The following is a 20,264-nucleotide window of genomic DNA, read 5'->3' on the forward strand; positions in this document are numbered from 1 at the left end:
CCTGTGAACTCAAGGTCACCTTGGTCTAAGTAGTGAGTTCTCCGCCTGAGCTACATAATGAATGAGACCCTGTCTCAAAAAAAAAAAAAGATGAAAGACCATTGCTCATATCAGGCATGGGGTAGCGTGATCCACACCAGCCAAAGAGCAGCCCCTTGCAAGCGCTGCCCAGGCTTCTCAGTAATCTATAGGGTTCCCAGAACCTCCAGCCTGCTGTCCACCCAGCGCTGCTTGCAGTCCCATCATCCTGGTCTTTGCCACAACTCTTGTCTCTCACAGCTGAAGCTCCGACAGAGCATAGTTAATAGGAGCCTTCTCCAAGTGGGAGTCATGTGTGCCGCACACAGAGAAACTGACCTGTAAATGTGAACCACGCAGGTTTCCTGTTTGATTGATGGTTGACTGACTGATGGATTGGTTTTTGGAGATGGAGATTTCACTGTGTAGCTCCGACTGACCTTGAACTTAAGACCCTCCCTACCTTCATCTCCCCACCACTCAGGGCAGACTATCCCACTTTGCTCACTCCTTTAAATATACTTACAGAAATATTTGCTATGGTTTCATGCATACTAGTTCTTTTTTTTTTTTTTTAGTGGTTTTTTTGTTTTGTTTTGTTTTGTTTTAGTAATTTTAGGTTAACAGATTTCCCACAGACCCTGTGCACGGTCACCCATTGTCAATAGCTTGTATTTGCAGCATTAGATCCAATACTGGATGTTTGTATGTATTCAAATTACATCCATCCCAGGGTCCAGGGTCCATTTCGGCCCTTCTGTCTTCTTAGGCGCCTCTCTATGACAGCGCCTCACTCTTTCCTTGTCTCAACGACTTTGATGGTTTTGAGGGCACTGGCTGGGTGTTTTGTAGGGGGTCTCCCTACTGAGATTTGTGGAGGTTTTTCTTGGTGATATTGTTTGGAAGGAAGCCTGTAGAGGTAAGGTGCCATTCTCACCCAGAGTGACAAGGGCACACTATCAGCCAGATGCTGGCCTGACCACCTAGCTGAGGCTGTTAGGTTTCTCCATTGTAAAGATTCATTTGTTCTACGCCTCGTGGCATCTCATTTCTTACCACAGGCCACAACCAGCATGCCCCAGAGCCCTTCACACCTTAGATGAAAAGTCTGGGACAGCTTTGGTCCAATCTAGGATTTGACAAGTGAGGAAACTGAGGCCCATGGAAAGACAGTGTCACACAGCTTGAGGAAATGCCAGTCTCTGGGCTCTTTGTGCGCATGCGCGCGCGCACACACATACACACACACACACACACACACACATCATATATCACATGAAAGCTCAGATCTGAAGAGAAGAGTTGCTATTTTCCCTCATGATACCTTCCAACCATTTGACACCTTTTTATTCCTCAGAGTCCTGTGAGGAAAGGGGAGCTTAAAGGACCCTGTTGGGGGAAGACTCTCAATAGTCCATCTTGCCTCTGGACCTTGGCCAGCTCTTTGCATGTGTTGCTGCATGTGCACTCTCCTCACAGCCCTCAACTGTGAGGGCCTCTATCTATGCATGCTCTTCCCTGACAGGACAGCAGCCAGAGTTCTAATCCCTTCTGGATTGGATCCATCCTCAGGATGGATGCCAGAGGAAGTGGCCGGTGGGCTGTCCTTCAGGAAGGCAGTGTGGACCGCCCCCCCCCCCCCCCCCCCCCCCCGTCTCTCTCTCAGTCCTGGCTATTTCAATTATCAATGGCATGTTAGGTTAGTGGTTCAGTCGATGTGGCACTGTGTTCTTCTGAGTCATCTTACAACCACTTCTGAGAGTTCCTGCTGCAATTCAGAAGCAGAGCCCAGAGCCCCATCCTGTCTGCTCTTTGTCCTTCCGGCCTTGCGACAGCACGTGGCCCAAGCTAGTGCAACCTGGCACACTTAGGGAGTTAGTGTTCACCTCTGTAGGATCCCAGGGGAAATGGAGTGCTCCCTCCCCAGCCACACTCACCTTAAGATTTTGGGAAAATCCTGATGGTCTGGGGATCACTGTAGGGTGACTTGGGGCCAAAGCAGGCCCATGGCACCCATGTACTCCTTAGTACAGCTTAGACCCTGGGAAAGCATCAGTTCCCAAGAGAAGCATCCAATGGGTGGCCGACTAAGGGTGCCAAAGGTTTGCTTATGGGAGTCGCCAGCAAGCGGGTTCCCACCTTTGCTCCACCAGCAACTGTTGTTCCCCCCTCCCCATCTCCTGGGCACCAGCTTCTTCACTGAAAAGATGAAGCCCACAAAGTTGTTATTTGCATGGGTGCTGTGAGGGAGCAGCTTAATTGAGTGACATGTAGGGAGGCTCTTGATGTATGAGGGTACAAATATTCCTGAATGGATTTCCGTAATGGTCATTATTTACAAATGCACCATCAAATACATGATGTCCTTTGACTCTGATGGTCAAGATTGCCAGGCTAGGCTTTATTAGTCCCTCTACAGGGACCCCTAAAGAGAAAGAGTCGCTATACAGTCACCTAATCTACAAAATGAAGCTGGTGGGCTCATAACCCTCTTGTGTAAGCGGGAGGCACAGTTTCAGTCACCAAAATCCTCCCTGTAAGAGACTGTGTCCTTGGCCAGTTTCCCTAAGAAAAAGATGACAATCCCGACCCAAGCTCTATGCATGTCTAAGGCAGAGAAGGTAGAAGGATACACACCTCTGCGCTCACGTGCAGGAGCGAGGGCAGGCTTTGTGGGTACAGAGGGTTGGGAGCGAACCAAACCATCTCCTGTCCTGGCCTTGGTCTGGTCCTGATGCTGAGAACTCTGAGCAAACCTCACAGCTCTATACAAACCTTGCTCACCTTTGAGCCTGTGCCCAGAGCTCAGAGAACGGGTCAAAGGGCAGGAATAACAGAAACACATATTCTATACAGCCTCCACAGTGGCTTATTCTAGAGAGCCCCTTCCTTCTCTGCAGAAGTCTCAGGCCCCACCTTTTCAGCACAATAGCCTTTGTTACCTGGGCTTTTCAAATTTTTCACTGAGAGACGTAAAGTTTTTTTTTTTTTTTAACATGGGAAGTGGTTTGTAAAACAGCTGATAGCTTTAGTGACAAGCCTATTTAGCTGATAAAATTAGCCATCAGAGAAATAACATATGTTATCCTTTTACTATAATTTAAATTTATGGCCATCTACCAGTCATCTCCACATTGGATGGAAAGGGGCCAAGGTCGATCACAGCCTCACCCTGCTCCTAAATCATTAGTTCGCAACCGTCTCCTGATTTTCATTGTTACCAACAATGGCGAAGCTAATGGAGATAAACATTGGATGCCATCCCAGCAGCAGGGCGGCCTGTGCAGACGGCATTGGCAGAATGGAGCCAAATTACTGCTACTGCATTAGATGCCATCGAGCTGCTGGCCAAAGAGTGCATCGATCAGGATGCAGCCCATGTCAACTGGACTCTGTGGCCAGCCCATTAAAGGCAGAGGAGGCTGGGTGTGGCCACCGTGGAAGGGCCTGGCTCACCACTCCAGGAATGCACACTTTGGGGCTCTCACGGGATCCCTGTTGATCAGGTTAGGTTGTTAGGTTAGAAATACTTGCTTTAATTTTTTTCCCCTAGCTTAGGGATGGGCTTTTGTGTAATGTTTGCTAGAAGATCTGCTTTATTTTGTCATCAAAGACACCGTGTACCTACTGTTGTCAGAGGCCAGGCTCTTGTGAGCTCTGGAGATGCTAGGTACACGTATTTCTATTGAATGTTTTTAGTGGTTGACTGCAGGGGGTCTAGGAGTGTGTGTGTGTGTGTGTGTGTGTGTGTGTGTGTGTGTGTGTGTGTGTGTGCTGGGGGGGTCCACTTATCCTGCTTAGGAGTACCTGGAAGTTTCTCCTTCCTTCCTTCCTTCCTTCCCTCCCTCCCTCCCTCCTTCTTCCCCACCCTTCCTTCTACCTTCCCTCAGAGTTTCTTGGCTAGATCAGACTGAGAGTTTTGATCACTTTGTGAAGCTTGGGCCAAGGCAGGTGGTAAGGGTGGCAGTGAGCACACACACTCAGCAAGCACCCTGCCCCTGAGCCACACTAACACACTCAGCAAGCACTCTGCCCCTGAGCCACACTAACACACTCAGCAAGCACTCTGCCACTGAGCCACACTAACACACTCAGCAAGCACCCTGCCCCTGAGCCACACTAACACACTCAGCAAGCACTCTGCCCCTGAGCCACACTAACACACTCAGCAAGCCTCTGCCCCTGAGCCACACTAACACACTCAGCAAGCACTCTGCCCCTGAGCCACACTAACACGCTCAGCAAGCCTCTGCCCCTGAGCCACACTAACACACTCAGCAAGCACTCTGCCACTGAGCCACACTAACACACTCAGCAAGCCTCTGCCCCTGAGCCACACTAACACACTCAGCAAGCACTCTGCCACTGAGCCACACTAACACGCTCAGCAAGCCTCTGCCCCTGAGCCACACTAACACACTCAGCAAGCACTCTGCCCCTGAGCCACACTAACACACTCAGCAAGCACTCTGCCACTGAGCCACACTAACACACTCAGCAAGCACTCTGCCCCTGAGCCACACTAACACACTCAGCAAGCACTCTGCCCCTGAGCCACACTAACACACTCAGCAAGCACTCTGCCACTGAGCCACACTAACACACTCAGCAAGCACTCTGCCCCTGAGCCACACTAACACACTCAGCAAGCACTCTGCCACTGAGCCACACTAACACACTCAGCAAGCACTCTGCCACTGAGCCACACTAACACACTCAGCAAGCACTCTGCCCCTGAGCCACACTAACACACTCAGCAAGCACTCTGCCCCTGAGCCACACTAACACACTCAGCAAGCACTCTGCCACTGAGCCACACTAACACACTCAGCAAGCACTCTGCCACTGAGCCACACTAACACACTCAGCAAGCACTCTGCCACTGAGCCACACTAACACGCTCAGCAAGCACTCTGCCACTGAGCCACACTAACACACTCAGCAAGCACTCTGCCACTGAGCCACACTAACACACTCAGCAAGCACTCTGCCACTGAGCCATACTAACACACTCAGCAAGCACTCTGCCTCTGAGCCACACTAACACGCTCAGCAAGCACTCTGCCCCTGAGCCACACTAACACGCTCAGCAAGCCTCTGCCCCTGAGCCACACTAACACGCTCAGCAAGCACCCTGCCCCTGAGCCACACTAACACGCTCAGCAAGCACTCTGCCACTGAGCCACACTAACACACTCAGCAAGCACTCTGCCCCTGAGCCACACTAACACACTCAGCAAGCACCCTGCCCCTGAGCCACACTAACACGCTCAGCAAGCACTCTGCCACTGAGCCACACTAACACGCTCAGCAAGCACTCTGCCTCTGAGCCACACTCTCAGCTGAGTGATTTATTGCTTCTTTCCCTTTCTTTCATTCTTCGCCTCTGGGGCTCCAATTGTGTGTGTTTCACGTCTTGCACACCCTTTTCTCTTACTGGCTCTCCCTCCTCCCCCTATAAGTTTTGGGGGTTTTTGTTTGTTTTGTTTTGTTTTGTTGGTTTTTCCAGACAGGGTTTCTCTGTGTAGCCCTGGCTGTCCTAGGCTCACTTTGTAGACCAGGCTGGCCTTGAACTCACAGCGATCCACCTGCCTCTGCTTCCCAAGTGCTGAGTGCACCAACATGCCCAGCTTGTTTTGGTAATTTTTTTTAAAGACTTGCCTTCCATCTTAAGGCTCAAGAACTCTCCCTCTCTCTGCCCAGGCTGCCTGAGTTTTCCTTTACATATGGCATCGTCAAGCATGGTCATTAAGGGACTAGGGAGCCCAGGCTGGTCTGGAACTTGCCACCTTCTGGCCTCAGTTCTTGACGTGATGCAATTCTGGGTGTGTGCCACCGCTCCTGGCTCACTTCCTTCCACGTGTCTATTCACCATTATTTTTAGACCCTTACGCATTAGCTTGAACACTCACACACACGTGTGCTTCTTTCTATTAACTGCTCTCTCTCGTCCTGCATGATGACACTTTCCTGCATCCTCGCATGGTGGGCCAGTCTCACTGTGTGCTGCATGGTTGGTGACGCGTATGAGGGCTCTGGATTATGCTATCTTTCTTAAAGAGTCAGTCTTCTGTGGAAAGTTTATAGCAGCAGCAGCAGCAGCAGCAGCAGCAGCAGCAGCAGCAGCAGCAGCAGCAACAGGGTTGGCCCTCATGACAATACTGAGGGTTAATGGATACGGAATTCCATTACCCCATCCCAGCCCTAAACCTGGGGTCCCAGGGCAAGACTCAGAACTCTGCCAGTCCATTTGTCTTGAAGTGGATTGGAAGCGAAGTGAAGCCCAGAGGAGAAAAGGGCCAATCCCGTGTGGTGGAAGGGATGGGTTAAGACCTCAGGCCCCCTCCTCTGGGCCAGCTCAGTTCCTTGTGATGACCTCATGCTCTTCCCCAGCTGCCACCAAGCTGGCCTGGCCTCTGTTTGGCTCGTCCACCCTTCCTATCTGCAAGGCTCTAAGCTCCCTGACACAAGGTCATGGAGGCTGATTGCCAGAGGCAGGGGCTCCCACACTGCATCTCACCTTCCCTTTCCGCTAGTCCCCAACACAGAAGGTTCCTCCCAACCCCAGGCCTCAATTAACTCATCCAGCTAATAGCACCCTGACATTCCTCTGACAACCCTTCAGTCAGCTGGCAGTGTGTGTTGGGGGGGGGGGCACTGTATGTAGTCATGTCGAGTCTCAGCGTCTGAGGGTCTCACTGGGACACATTGAGAAACCCCGAGGGGTTGTCTCAGCCAGTGACCAGAGTAGAGTGCCATCTGGCCCATCAGCAGTTCTCTCATAAGGAGTCGGTCATCCCTACACAGGGTGAAGCCTTAGAGCACCCAGCCATCCTACATCCTCTTGACATGAAGCATCTAAAAACCTGCCTCCCGCCCAGCTCAGAGCCACACAGCTTTAATCCCAGCACTAGGAAGGCTGCGCTCGCTCTCTCTCTCTCTCTCTCTCTCTCTCTCTCTCTCTCTCTCTCTCTCTCTCTCTCTCATTGCAATACACACCATGTAGGGACACTCTCACCTCTTAAATCGCTTCTCTTGACTTTCTTATCTCCTCTGTCTCGCTTTCATCCTCCTCCAAATCTGGCCATCTCTGGGCTGGCCTGCCACTGCAGGAGGCCCCGGTGGGCATCGCTGCATCTCACCTTCTCCACCCTGCAGTCAGCATGGTGCTCGCTCTATCTGGGTCACAGCACCAATGGCTGCCGCTCTGTCCTGTGTGAACATTTCCTGCTGTTTCCTGCTTCTCTTTAAATAAAGACTAAAGTCCTCAATATATCTCACACTGGTTACGTGGCTCTGCCGGGCAACCTTTGCAGCCGCCCCAGCCCTACTTGCCTGCTGACCCTGCATCTGATGTAGTCCTCCTATGCCTCAGGCACCGCCAAGGGACTAGCCATGTGCTTCTCAGCAGAGATGTGTCCCTTGCAGTGGCACAAGCCATCTCCTCCCTTGGGAATCACCTCTAAGCCACGGTAGGCATTTTCATTCCAAAACATGTAGCTGAATTCTAACATGGCCCCCTACCTCACTTCTGCATGAAGAATGAATGAATGAGAAAACTACATGGACTTGGTGTTCGCATCTTCAGTTCAAAACTTGTTTCCGAGCATATGTGGTCTTGGCCTGGGCAGGCCCTGACCTCCGCCTGGCTGGCCTGAATTCCAGTGAGACTTCCCAGAGCAGCTCCGTATCGATTACAGGCCATCAATAATGCATCTGTTCAGAGGGGCCTAGGAAGCCATTAGCTGGGCCTGCAGACTCTGATGCATGGCCTTGGAGAAATCAGCTGCGTGTGCCCATGGGAAGTTCCCATCAGCTTAGGCAAGAGGGCCTCCATCCCTGCAGAGCTGGGGAAGATTACCTCATGGACCCCTGTTGACCTTCACGACCTTGTTTCTAGAGAAGTGGCCCCTCACCCCCTGGAAAGAAAATAATATATATAATTTAAAAGGCCACCATAAAGTTTGCAAGCCATATTCTCATTCTCTGCAACTGCCAGCCCATTCACGGGCTAGGTTGTTGAGGTCCAGCGTCTCCAGTCAGGAGCTGGGACTGGGGCTGCAACTGTGCCAGGGTGAGGGACCCAGGTTTGGGTTGAAAGGATAACAAGGAGCCACAGTCCTGTGTGGCCGTGGGCTCAGAGCATGCTCGCTAGTGGAGGGGGAGATTCTTGAGTCTAGTGGGTGTGTAGGCAGGATCAGGACTTAGTCTTTGGCCAAAATCTGGGCTCAGTGCATGTGGCGAAATCTTTGTCTCTGCTTTGGGTTAGAGTTGAAGCTCAGGCTGTAGCCAGAGTTAGGCTCCAACAGAAACCACAAGAGCGAAGAAGCTAGCTCGTCCACTTCATTTACTTGCCAGCGTCTGAGGGCCTCCTGTGTGTACACATAGCACATAAGGCCCACGTTGGTGCACCGTGGCTCTTATCGGCTTGGGAGAACTTATGCCCAACTTCTCTCGGTGTGCCATGACATTGCGCTAATAGCTTGAAATCAACCAGGATGGATAGGTGGGCTGCACTACAGATAGGGGCATACACTGCAAATCAAGTGGATTTTGCTTTTGTTAGTTTTATTTATTTATTTTTAATGTTTTATCTTTTGCATGCAAACTAGGTTTCCTCATGGCTTTTTTTTATAACTATTAAGGTTTTGTTTCTGTTTAGTGTCACACTACAACGGTGGTAAACTATAAACTAATGAATGGTCTTAGCAGAAAATGGGGAAGGCTACACATTTGCATCTGATTTGCATCTGATTTGCACCTGCCTCTCTGGTGCCACTAAAATGAGAGTTGAAGAGAGAATCCAAATGCATAGAGCTTAGGAAACTGTGAGTCTTGTAGGTTGGATCAAAGAGGATACTGATTTCAAAGGATTTAATGAAATGGGTAAAATAGTGACTCGTACATAAGGACGGAGGATTTGTGGCTGAGAATAGGGACCAGTTCTGCCCTCAGAACCCCAGCAATTCTGGGAGGAGAGGGATGTTGTGTGAAACATCGGGACCAGGGGGCTAGGTGGAAGTCTACACAGCAATCTAAACTACCCCATGGCTTGTCTAGTCGGGAAGCCACACCCCACCCCAAAAGGAGCCATGGGTTTGTCCTCTGGAGAAATGGAACCAGAGGCTCAGCACATAAGCCCTGGGCTGGGCAACAGCCTGAGGAGAGAGACACAAGGCTGAAATAAGAGTTGAAAGAAAGTGCCCCTCCCTGGTGATGGCCCCTGACCTGTTGTTTCCAGTGTAGAAGCACCCACCCAGAGGTCCATCCCTGACCGAAGGTTAATGAATTCTCTAGAAACATGAGTGACACCACTGTGCATATACTAACACTGGGAGTTGCCCAACACGTGGCCACTGCTAGGCTATTCCAGTGTGAGTAAATGCCCTCAGTTGTGCTCATGTTCAACTTTCATAAAAACAAATGAATTGGAAATGAAAGTAAGGCCTGGGGGCATGGCACAGTTGGTGATGTGGTTGTCTAGAGTGCAGGGGGCTTTGGGGTCCGGTCCCAGAGCAGCAGGGAGCCAAGCACAGTAGCATCCCGACACTCAAAAGGTGTGGGCCAAGCATCGGAAGTGGAAGGTGAGTTTGAAGCTAGCTGAGACTGTATGGGGCCCTGTCTGAGAAGGAAGAAAGGAAGGTGGGGGGAGGAGCCAAAGTGTCTGAATACAATCAGTGTGATGCAGAGACTTCAAAGAGGCTGCCATAGGTGGGAGACCAGGCATGTGATCTGGGACCAAGGGAGCAGCAGGGAAGCGCCTTGTGCCTTGTGCCTTTACAGAACAGCCAGAGGAAACGAGAGGGGAGGAGATGAGGTTGGCAGGGTGGGCAGGCTCACACTGGAGGCTTTTCAAGCCAAGGGCAGGGAGTTTGGGCTTTCTCCCACGTGTGGGAACAAAGCAGTAAGACGGGACAGGGGTGTCATCTGACTTAGGTTTTCCAGGGTAAGGACATGTGGCTGTCAGACGATGACCAGCCGTAGAATGGGGGAGGAGTGAGTGAGCAGCCTAAGGGAGCACTTGAAACTGGAGCTGCGCAAGGGAGTGGGTTGGATGAGAGGAAACAAGGAAACAAGGAAGGAAGGAAGGAAGGAAGGAAGGAAGGAAGGAAGGAAGGAGATTTTTGACTGTAGCTAACGTGAGATAAAACCACCTGCTGAACAGGTCTGCGGAGACAACGGAGTGCTGTTTTGACTGGGTACATAGTGTTAGTATACAGGCAGCTGGAGGTCCCAGGCTGACATTTTAGTAAGGGGGCTAGGAGGCAGGTAGGCTTTGGGGCCTCATGGACAAGTAGGTAATTGGCACTCTGGCCTGTGTAGAGAGGGTGCAATGTGCACCTTGAACACTAGGTGGCAGTGAATACTCACTACCGCTTAGCACACACAGACCCTTTGTCCTACACCCAGACGTGCCAGTAAGATTTGGAGTGACCTATCTCAGTCACAAACCTAAGAGATATTTAGAAGCCTTTCTAAGATGCTTTCCAGCAATGATGATGGTGGTGGCTGTGGTACTGTTTTGTTTTTGTTTGTTTGTTTGTTCAACCAGGTCTTCAGAAAGGAACATAGAACTCAGAAACAAAAATGTGTTTACAAACCAGGAAACCAAGACCAGAGAAAGTGAAAACCCTTCCGAAGGTTACAAACCCCAGTACTAGCTAGCCGAGAGCCATCTCCCACAACTCATGCAAGAGGGAAACGGGTATCACTGGGAGACAACATGTTTGTGAAACCAGAGTGCTCAAGTTTGGCACCTCCTGACTTCTATTAAGCACACCTGTCCGAGGCAGCATCTGAGGAGGCTTTCCTTTCATTCCTTGGAGGCCCACAAGTAGCTAAAGGCAGGTTCAAATCCAGATGTCCTGACAGCCGGTCCAGTGTTCTTCCTATAAACTACAGCTCTCTTTATATTTATGGCCATTTTCTTCGTGTAGGGCCTGAAAACGGTATTTGGAGACAGAGGGTCACACTTAACAGTTTGTAAGTTTCTCGTATGTTATGAGGCTGAGAGCTCATCACAGAGGACAGTGTCCTGCCTTTGGGTGCTCAGCCCTTTGACCCTCACATCCTACTCTGCCATCCAGGTGCTGAGCGGCTAGTGAGACTGCAGGCCCCTAACCTTCCCAATGGTGCCACCCTACCCCCATCCCCACCCGAACCCGGGCAAGCGCGCCCACCCACAACCCTTCTACCTCTCGCAGTTTGAGATCCGGCAGCTGCGTGCGCACCTGGCACAACAGGACCTGGATCTCGCAGCTGAGCGGGAGGCAGCGCTGCAGGCCCCACACGTGCTGAGCCAGCCACGCAGCCGCTACAAGGTAGTGGAGGCCGGCACGTGGGCCGAGGAGACTGCTGGAGAGAGCATCGTGGAGGAGCTGAGGCCCTCTCAAGGTGAGCCCGTGGTCCCCCCAGAGTTCCAAGGATTCCTCCCTCACCTCACTCCAGGTCTCTGCACAGAGAGACTTGGACATAGGAGTCCAGGAGCTGGACCACTTGCAGGTCTGTGCTTTTTATCTGCCCCCTTACCTGTGATCTGTGATGGCACTCAGAAGTCAGTGCCCCTCAGAGGCCAGGAGGAGCGGCGAGCCAGGGGATCTTGACACACACTAAAAAGTATTCAGATCTAGTAAAGCCATTGAAAGACCTATTGGGAATTAATAGTCGTTAGTTCCCTTGTACTTGGGGGAAAACAAAACCTGACAAAAGGAAGGAAGGGTTTATTTTGGCTTATTATAGAGAGGGAGGTACATCATCATACTGGGAGAGCCACAGGGGTGGAGTGGACGCCTTGTAGCTCCAGGCAGGAACCAGATGAAAGTTGGTACTGGCTCGCTTCCTGTCTTGCCTCTGGAGCCTCAGCAAATGGGACCGTGCCACCCACTGTTAGGATGGTCTTCCAAGCTCTTAGCCCAGGCTAGATACTCCCCTACTGACCTCTCTTCAGTCCAGAACCTCTGGTGCCTAGAGTTTTGTCTCCTTAGTGGTCGTACATCCTGCCAAACTGACAGCCAACGTTAACCATCATGGTGGTAGAGCCAAACTCCTAGTTGGTAGCCTGAGACCTTTCTAGTGGACTGCCACCTACCAGGGCCCAGAAGAGAAGTCAAAGAAGTCACACTGCCTGGCTACATGGCTTGAGGCCTTGGTGAACTCACCTCCAGCTTCCTCCACTAAGGCACAGGAGGTGTGAGCAATCTCCCCCACCATGTCACTCCCTGACTTAACACCTTAACTGGCTCCCTGGGCTCTCTCTGGAAAATGTCCATGTCCCTGGAGTAGCGTGGTCACTCGTTAGATGCCTATAGCAAAATGCCTCATAGTTCGGGAGGCTACAGGTCTGAGCTCAGGGTGTCCCTTGCTCTTCTGTAGCTCTTGGCAGTTGCTGGCAATCCTTGGCTTGTGGAAACACCACTCACCCTCTGCCTCCATCTTTACATGGCATCTCCCTTTCTGTGTCCAGACCCCCTATTTGTACAGGGTCCCCCTACTCTGATATGACCTCATCTTCACTAATGGCGTTGCAATCGTGTTGTTTCCAGATAAGCTCACATCCTGGTAGCAGGAATTGAAACGTCAATATAACACGTTGAGGAGGGATATGTCTGTGCACTCAGCAACAGATGCTACGTGAGAGCCCTTCCTCGCCCACTCCTGCTCCAGTACCCCTGTGGCAGCCCTCAATACCTCCGTCTCTTTTGATGCACACTTACCTTGTGTGCTGCAGCCACCCACACACAATTCAGCCCTCTGTCTGCATGGTCACAGCTGTCCTCAGAGCCCTCAGTGGCACAGCCCGTGCCTCTGAAGCCGAGGGCAGAACATGGGGCGGGGGGTGGGGGGGCAGCTGTGAGGCTGTGAGAAGCTTCCATGATTCATGGCCTGAAGTCGTCCAGGGACTCAGGGCATCTCCCAGCTGATTTCTCGCTGAGCAGGAGCCATGTCCAGGGTGGGATTTCCATGACAGTAGAAAATTACAATCAGATGAGCGAAGAGCATGCTGGGCCACTCTGAAGATTAAGGAAGGGCACCGTTTGTTAGTCGCTGTGACCTCCAGGCTAGCAGGGCTTGGAGGCCCCTCTGCATGCACAGTCGGACACAGACAATGCAGGCGTTAACCTGCAGACATAGCAATGAGTCACAGGAGCCTTGGGACGTGGCCAGTATCACCTCCGCATGGCTGTCACTCCCTGAGTGGGGGAGGGTTGCTGGGGATAGCTCCAGCCTCAGCTCAGCCAGATCCCTCTGAGAGGGAAGAGCGTCCCGAAGTTCCCAACAGGTCCCAGTCAGACAACACCAAGGGCCTTCTGTTTAGACTTGCTTTAGCACAAATCATTTTTAAAACCTGGGCTGCAAAGTTCCAGGCTTTGGGGCCTGCCAAGTTCACAGTGCCCCTGTCTCGTCATTAATACTTCTCTCCCAAATTTATTAGTCTTGAAGCGCGCCCATAACTTATGAATTACAGCTTCTGGTGGGAGTGCTACAGATTTCACCATATATCACTTTGGCATATCCCGCCCCCCCCCCCCCCGCCCCGTTGCTGCACCAGTGTCCAGAGCACCAGCCACAGAGGTGCCTCTGCCCAGTCTGCCCTTGGCCTTCCCTCTGCCATGCAGCAGGGAACAGGAAGTTGAGCTGGCTGCAGGGTCTACCCTTGGAGGAGACAGGGTCTATGTGCTGGTTGAACACAAGGTACCCTTGCTGGCCCCTATAAAGTGTTGGGGACCCTAGGAGCCCCAAGGCTTGTTAGACTTGAGAAAGCTTCACCCAGAGTAGTATTTGAAGTAGCCTGAATGAGTTCAGGGGTCCAGGTCTGCCTTTGGATCCCAACTGGGCCTTGAAGGTCACTTAGCTTCCCTGAGGAGGGCTAGTGTCATGACCTGTACAGTCACCTGAGGCCCTGGGTTCAAGCTCCTGCTCTTGCCCTCCAGAAAGATTTGGTGCTTTTTGAGCTCTGATGTTCAGCAGCTTGTCAGGTGTCAGAGTCCCTGAAGCTCTTCCCTGAGAGAGCCTGGGGGCTCAGGTGTGTGCCCTGCCATTAGACAGGGCATTGCCACAGGTGCCCTGGTGATGTCAGCATCTCGGTGAGTGCCACTGAGCTGTGGAGGAGTGGGAGCAGGAGTGGGGTACAGCCTCTAGGGCTTTGAGATGTGTGGGTCTTCATCAGGCCCCCCTTGCCACTCAGCCCCGTGGAACACAGCCCGTCTCTTCATCTGCAGGAGGCGTGGCCCAGTCAGCTCACCAGCCTTCCTACCTCTGCCTTGACCAGCAGGTCTGGAGCTCTGACCAAGGCAGTCAGTGCCAACTCTGGACTCAGGTTTTGCAAAAACGGGCTGGGTTTGCAGAGTGCTCCCTCCTAGGGACGGGTGTCAGCCTCAGAAGCCAACAGGGATGCTGTGGGCCAAGGGCAGACAGGAGAGGACTGTCCGTGTGTATCCACTCACACTGGTGGGTCTGCATAGCTCCCCAGCAGCTTTGCCTGTGTCATCCCCATTTTATAGGTGAGGAAGCATAAGCCCAGAGTGGCTGAGAGATTTGCCTAAGACCACACAGCTAGTGTCCAGACTATTTTCCTGTGAAGCCTATGTTTGCACCTTCTCTTCCCACAACCAAGGTCTGTGAGGTTCAATCCTCAGGGAGCTGCTTCTGCAAACCCCTAGGGCTCCTCAGTGGAGGGAAGAAAATCAAACCAGACCTTTGTGGGAGGGGCTTGTTATTAGGTGGGAGGTGGGCAGCGCTGTGGGAAACTGGCTGTGTGGTCAAGTATTCCTCAGCCCCACAGCCCAGCCTCATACCTGAGGACACAGGCTGAACACTGCAGGGAGCATTTCATGGTGGCTCTGTGGCCCCCTAAGTAGGAGGCTTGGAGGACGTGCAGATGTGTGACCTGTCCAGACTCCTGTCTTGGCACTTGACATATGTCACACCAAAGTACTGAGGGAACTGGGTGACATGTGGTTCCTGTTCTTAAAAGCTTAGTATCCCCTGTATGGATAGGGACGAAGGCTTAGCATGAAGTATGTAGTTCCAAGGTCAGCACTAGAGGAGACAGGGTAGACCTCCTGTGCACCATGGGTCTGGAGCAGGGGGCAAAGAACACACCCTGAACAGGACCCCGGCGGCTACTCAGGGACCAGCCTTGCTAGCTAGTACATCCAGAAAGTAAGTGCTCATTAAACCTGGAGAAGAAGCCATGAGGTCCCACCTAAGTCTGGAAGTGAGGCCTCAGCAGAAGGGTCGAGGTCCCTTGACCAGTTAAGTTACAGGCTAGGTGAGAGCTGGGGTATTAAGGAACATGAGGAGGCACCTGAAGGAGCCAGGGTCTCTGCTAGGGTAGGGGGCCCATTCACCAGTGTGAAGGCTGGGCGAGCTGCGGGGAGAAGGCATGAATTCTGCTGTGGACCCGTTGAGTCACAGGGAGCAGGAAGTCATCCGGGAGCTGCCCAGGGACAGTTGGCCAGACCAGTCAGTGCTCAGGAGAGAGGGCTCGGCTGAAGGTCACCTACCTGACTGAGCTCCTTTTTATCAGCAGCCTGGGGAAGCTATGGCATCCTCAAACACGTAGTCAGTGGAGTGAGGAGACGACGCTTAGGCACTTTGGTGGCTGAGACAGAGGATACCTGCAGCAGGCTGCTTAACAAGCTGCAACTCCAGGCTACCACCACCCGCCCTGGGTCTGGGATGGTGGTGAGGAACCTGGGTAGAGCTCACAGGAGTGCAGTGTATTGATGGCCTGGCCGTGGCCATGCCTGCAGAGAAGAAGCCGGGCATCTGCTGCCCAGGACGTTGGCGTGAGTCGGCAAACGCAGTTGCTAAACACATTTGCAGGGTATAGGTTGCTGTGGGGGGACGGCTATGCCAGGATCGGAAGGACAAGTACGTTAAGCAATCACAGCCTGATGGGGATGACAGTCACGATGGGTTTGTCTTTGGTTTTTCACATGCAGGGCAGTTACGGGCGCTGTAAAGCCTTGTGCATGGTAGCCATTTATTTCCCAGTGAGATAGGAAACCCCTGCTCCACTGAAGGGTGGATGCCTCCCAGCCCTTGACTGTACCTCCACCCTGACCCCCACCCCCAGGCAGGAACTCCTTGCTTTAATCGTTGGCAGAGGGCCAGACACACTGTAGCCCTGAAGAACAGTTGCTCAGTAACAGCTGGTCATTACAGACTCTCAGAGAAGTAGATTCTGAGATTCTCCCTCAGAGTGCAAGACCAGTGAAGAGTCCTGGGCTGACAGGACGCATGATTCCTCTCTGGGAGCTGGGGGCAGGGGTGGGGGTGGGGAAATGGGATGAGCCAGATGATTCTGGAACCCTCCAGGGGTTTCAGGACCATCTATCCATATAGCCCAGCTACATCAAAGTCTGCAAGAGCCTTGCTAGGGACCCTCACGTAACAAATGAAGAAACTGACGCTAAGCAAGGAGACATCACCTGATGAATCTCTAGGGCCAACAGTGGCCCCAGAAAACAACACCTGACTAAGTGAGCAGCCCCTGCTGCCTGATCCCCGGGGGCCCAGTGTCCCTGCACCGTCCATGGCTTGCTGGGAAGTCACCTCTGCTTCCCAGTGCAGTGGCAGAACTGGACTGCAATTATAGTAAAGGTTATGGATGGCCTCAGAGAATCTGTGCTAGCTAGTGCGGGAGCGGGAGCCAGCCTGAGCCCCACCCTCCACTCAGCATTAATGCTGAACACACCTCTGACCGCAGGCATTTTCAAGATCAAAAGAGGCCAAGAAAGCTTTTAAGATCCAGGCCTCTACCACTCAGCCACTAGAAGGTGGACCGGCTTCAGCAGCCAACTCAGGTGTGCCTCAGAAGGTAGCCTCAAAAAGCATGGAGTCTGTCACCTGCAGACCTCAGCCGGCAGATAAACCGGAGAGTGTGGTGGTCCTTGAGGTCTCCACAGCCTCCTATAGGCGTGTATGGAAGGGCTTCTGTGTGTCTGGCTGCACTCTAGCTCTCTGTCATCTTTACAATAACTGGGGAGCGTAGCCATCACTATCCTTACAGTGGCTCAGAGGGCAACTTGGCTAAAACATGGCAGGTAACACACCGTCACGTGCCACCTTCTCTGTCCCCATCTCTGTAGAAGCCGTGGTGAAAGATGACATGAACAGCTACATCAGCCAGTACTACAATGGGCCCAGCAGTGGTAAGTCTGGGTTGGGACTGTTTGCATGCCCTATGCAGGCCCCCGGATACCTGGGACCCCAGCAAGCCCTAAACCCCAGGATAGGTACAGCTTGGTCTGGCTTCAGGTAGCAAGGCCTAGCGTTACAAGCTTGTAGACTGTGATGGTGGCGCCCAGGGCTGAAACACTTAGAGCTTTAAGCCTCAGCAGATGGGTTAGCTGAAACTCGGATGCCCCAGGGCTTAGCCTATAGGTGCCAAGGTCAGGGCAATCTGGTCTCTGTTCCATGAGAGTTGAGTATGGACTCCTACAGAGGGAAGGGTTTGTAATCCAGAACTCAAGTCATCTCCCAACTGGACACATGCTCAGGTGCCCCCCACTCTCCGTGGAAAGCAAACTTACTCCACATAGATGGCTAAAGGGGAAGCAGGCTTTGGGTGGTCCCGGCATGCTTTATGCTTCCTTCTTAATTGAAATCCTAGGGGATGGTTAGTGTGTTTTCTTTAGGGGAAGGATTAATTTTATACCCAGACCTCTTAGCATAATGTTCAGCCAAAGTCTTATATCTTGATCTTGGATTTTACAGTCCTTGAAATTCTTGCAATCTCGACTATAGGTATAGAAAATACATGCTGTGTACCATGTATTTGAGTGGCTTTCTTCTCTGTTGTTTAACTCCCTGGTCACTTCTCTCTTTCCTGCTTTATCCTAGTCTCATCCAAACTGCTGGCTCTCCATCTCTGACTCACTTCTCAGTGTAGCTCTGTGCCCAGGGAACTTCCCCATCACCCTAATGCCCCTCATAAAGAAAGAGCTGCTGACTGTTGATTGCCCCGAGGCTAGTCAGACTGTGTCCCTCTCATCCCAGCCCAGACCATTTAAAACTCCCAACAGTGTGACAAGATGGATCCCAGAGGTCCTTTGGCTAGCTAGCTGGTAAACTCCAGTCTCCATGAGAGAGCCTGTCTTTAAAAAAAAAAAAAAAGGTAGCGGGTATTAGAGGAAGGCATCCAACTCGACCTCTGGCCTCTTCACATACATGGGCATGTGCTCCTGTGCTCTTGGGCAAGCACATGTACCAATATCAACAACAACAATAACAACAACAACTCAGTGACTCCTCAAGAGAACCCCAGTTCCTTTTCCTGGGACAAGCTTTCTGGGTTGATTGGGATGGATTAGGTTAATCTATTGTGGAGATGTTTCTGCCTCTTTGTTTACACAAAGTTCCCACAGCAGCTGTGCAAGGTCTTCCTCCCTGTCTGTCTCCAGCACTCAGAATACAGCAGTCGCCACTGACTGAGCACAACGTGGGCCTCGAGGGCAAAGCATTAGCTGAGTTCTAAAGCGTCAGTCCCCTGGGCAGTGTTGTGGGGCCCTCTTCACGGGAGACTGAAGAGTGTCACACGTCTGCACTTCAGCTCACCAAGGAACATCCCTCTCAGTTCAGGCAGTGATGGTGACCTGGGGTCTCGAAGGCCTCCTTTCACCACGGCTGCTTCCAAGGCCTGGCCACAGGTCTGTTGCCCAGCCCCGCATCAAGCCTCAAAGTCCAGCTGGGTGGGCAGAGACAAAGTGTGACCGGTATTACCTTTCTTAGCCAGGCAGTGGTGGCACACACCTTTAATCCCAACACTTGGGAGGCAAAGGCAGGTGGAGCTCTGTGAGTTCGAGGCCAGCCTGGTCCACAGAGCAACTACCAGGACAGCCGAACTACACAGAGAAACACTGTCTCACAAAAACAAAACTATGTGTGTGTATATATATATAATATCCATATGTGTGTATGTATATGTGTGTATATGTATGTATACATACATATATTTGTTTTATAGAATATAATGAATAATGTATAATAAATTATTATATATTTTTTATCTTTCTTGCAGACAGTGGGGCCCCAGAACCAGCAGTGTGTGTGGTCACTACAGCTGCCATAGACATCCACCAGCCCAACATGGCCTCAGATCTGTTCTCAGTCGACCTGCCTCTGAAACTCACTGGCAACAGCACCTGCACCCGTGCCACCTCGGAGACCACGTCCCATTCCACCTGTGGCTCAGTCACCAGGGCGCAGAGCGCCAGCAGCCAGACACTGGGCTCCTCCACAGACTGTAGCACCCCCCGAGAAGAGCAGTCCTCTAAGCCTGGACCTTCTCCCCTGCCACTGCTACTGGCCCCTCAGCAGCAGGTGACAGAGGCCACAGTCCAGGACCTGAGGTCCTCTGTGTCAAAAGACCCCTGCTCATCCCATAAGGCCTTGGACCCAGCACCCCTGGCCCAGCCTACCCCAGCAGGCTCAGCCCAGACCAGCCCTGAGCTGGAGCAAAGGGTCAGTCTGTTCAATCAGGAGAACCAGGGGGCCCTCGCCGTCCTTCAGATTAAGCCTGTCGGCCACTTGCAGCCCACTGCTGGGTTGGAGGAGAGGTTCAGATCTTTGGACTCCAAAGAGCCAGCGTTGCATAGGGTTCCTGAGGCCTAGAGAGAGAGCCTACAGCTTGTTGAGTGGAAAGAGGGGAGACAGCCATCTTGAAGCTCTTTCGGACCCCAGAGGCCACCCAGGGCCAAACATGGGGCTCAGGATCCCACCTGGCCTCCCTCAGGGTGCTGTCTGCCTCCAGGGAGGTGATGCCAGGCAGAGGCCACACGCCTCAGACCTCAAAGTCCAGAGCTGGGGCCTCCTCTTGCCCTACTCAGGAGAGGGTGGTGCTCCTGGCTGGGGTTTTCGGGTTTTGTTTGTTTGTTTTTTAAACCATTTTTTTTTTAAACAAAAACCAGCCTATGGCCCAGCTTCAGCAGGGTAGAGTGTCGGGGCCAGCTCAGCCTATTCCGTTGCCTTCGTTCCTGATGCCCAGCCCGGATCCTCGGGAACAGCACTGTGAGCAGGGGCTGCCCGGCCCCACCCCACGCCGTCTTTTCAGGGATGCTGGGGGAGCCGACACAATCACAGAAGAGACCAGGTCTGAGCCTGTCTCAACTGTCCTTCTCTCATTTCAGCATGGACATTTCCAAGTCATCACAGGCCATTGAGGGGGATTGATCTGGAGGCGGGAGGGGTCTGGGAGGGCAGGGGCAGCCATTTTACAACCCTGGCTTTAATTAAAAAAA

At 52.2% G+C, this 20,264-nt stretch overlaps 1 protein-coding gene across 2 annotated transcripts in view; it reads left to right on the forward strand.

The window, feature by feature from the left end:
• The window catches only part of TMEM266 (transmembrane protein 266), a 116,100-nt gene extending 95,836 nt beyond the window's left edge, over window positions 1-20,264 (forward strand). For both annotated transcript variants that reach the window (XM_084782957.1, XM_084782958.1), the window contains exons 9-11: window positions 11,223-11,412; window positions 17,115-17,177; window positions 19,046-20,264. In XM_084782957.1, the coding sequence (XP_084639083.1) occupies window positions 11,223-11,412; window positions 17,115-17,177; window positions 19,046-19,638 (846 nt within the window). In that variant the 3' untranslated portion in view covers window positions 19,639-20,264. The remainder of the gene's footprint in view (window positions 1-11,222; window positions 11,413-17,114; window positions 17,178-19,045) is intronic.

The sequence above is a fragment of the Acomys minous genome (assembly GCF_964271855.1).
Source record: "Acomys minous genome assembly, chromosome: 5".
In the NCBI taxonomy this organism is placed as follows: Eukaryota; Metazoa; Chordata; class Mammalia; order Rodentia; family Muridae; genus Acomys; species Acomys minous.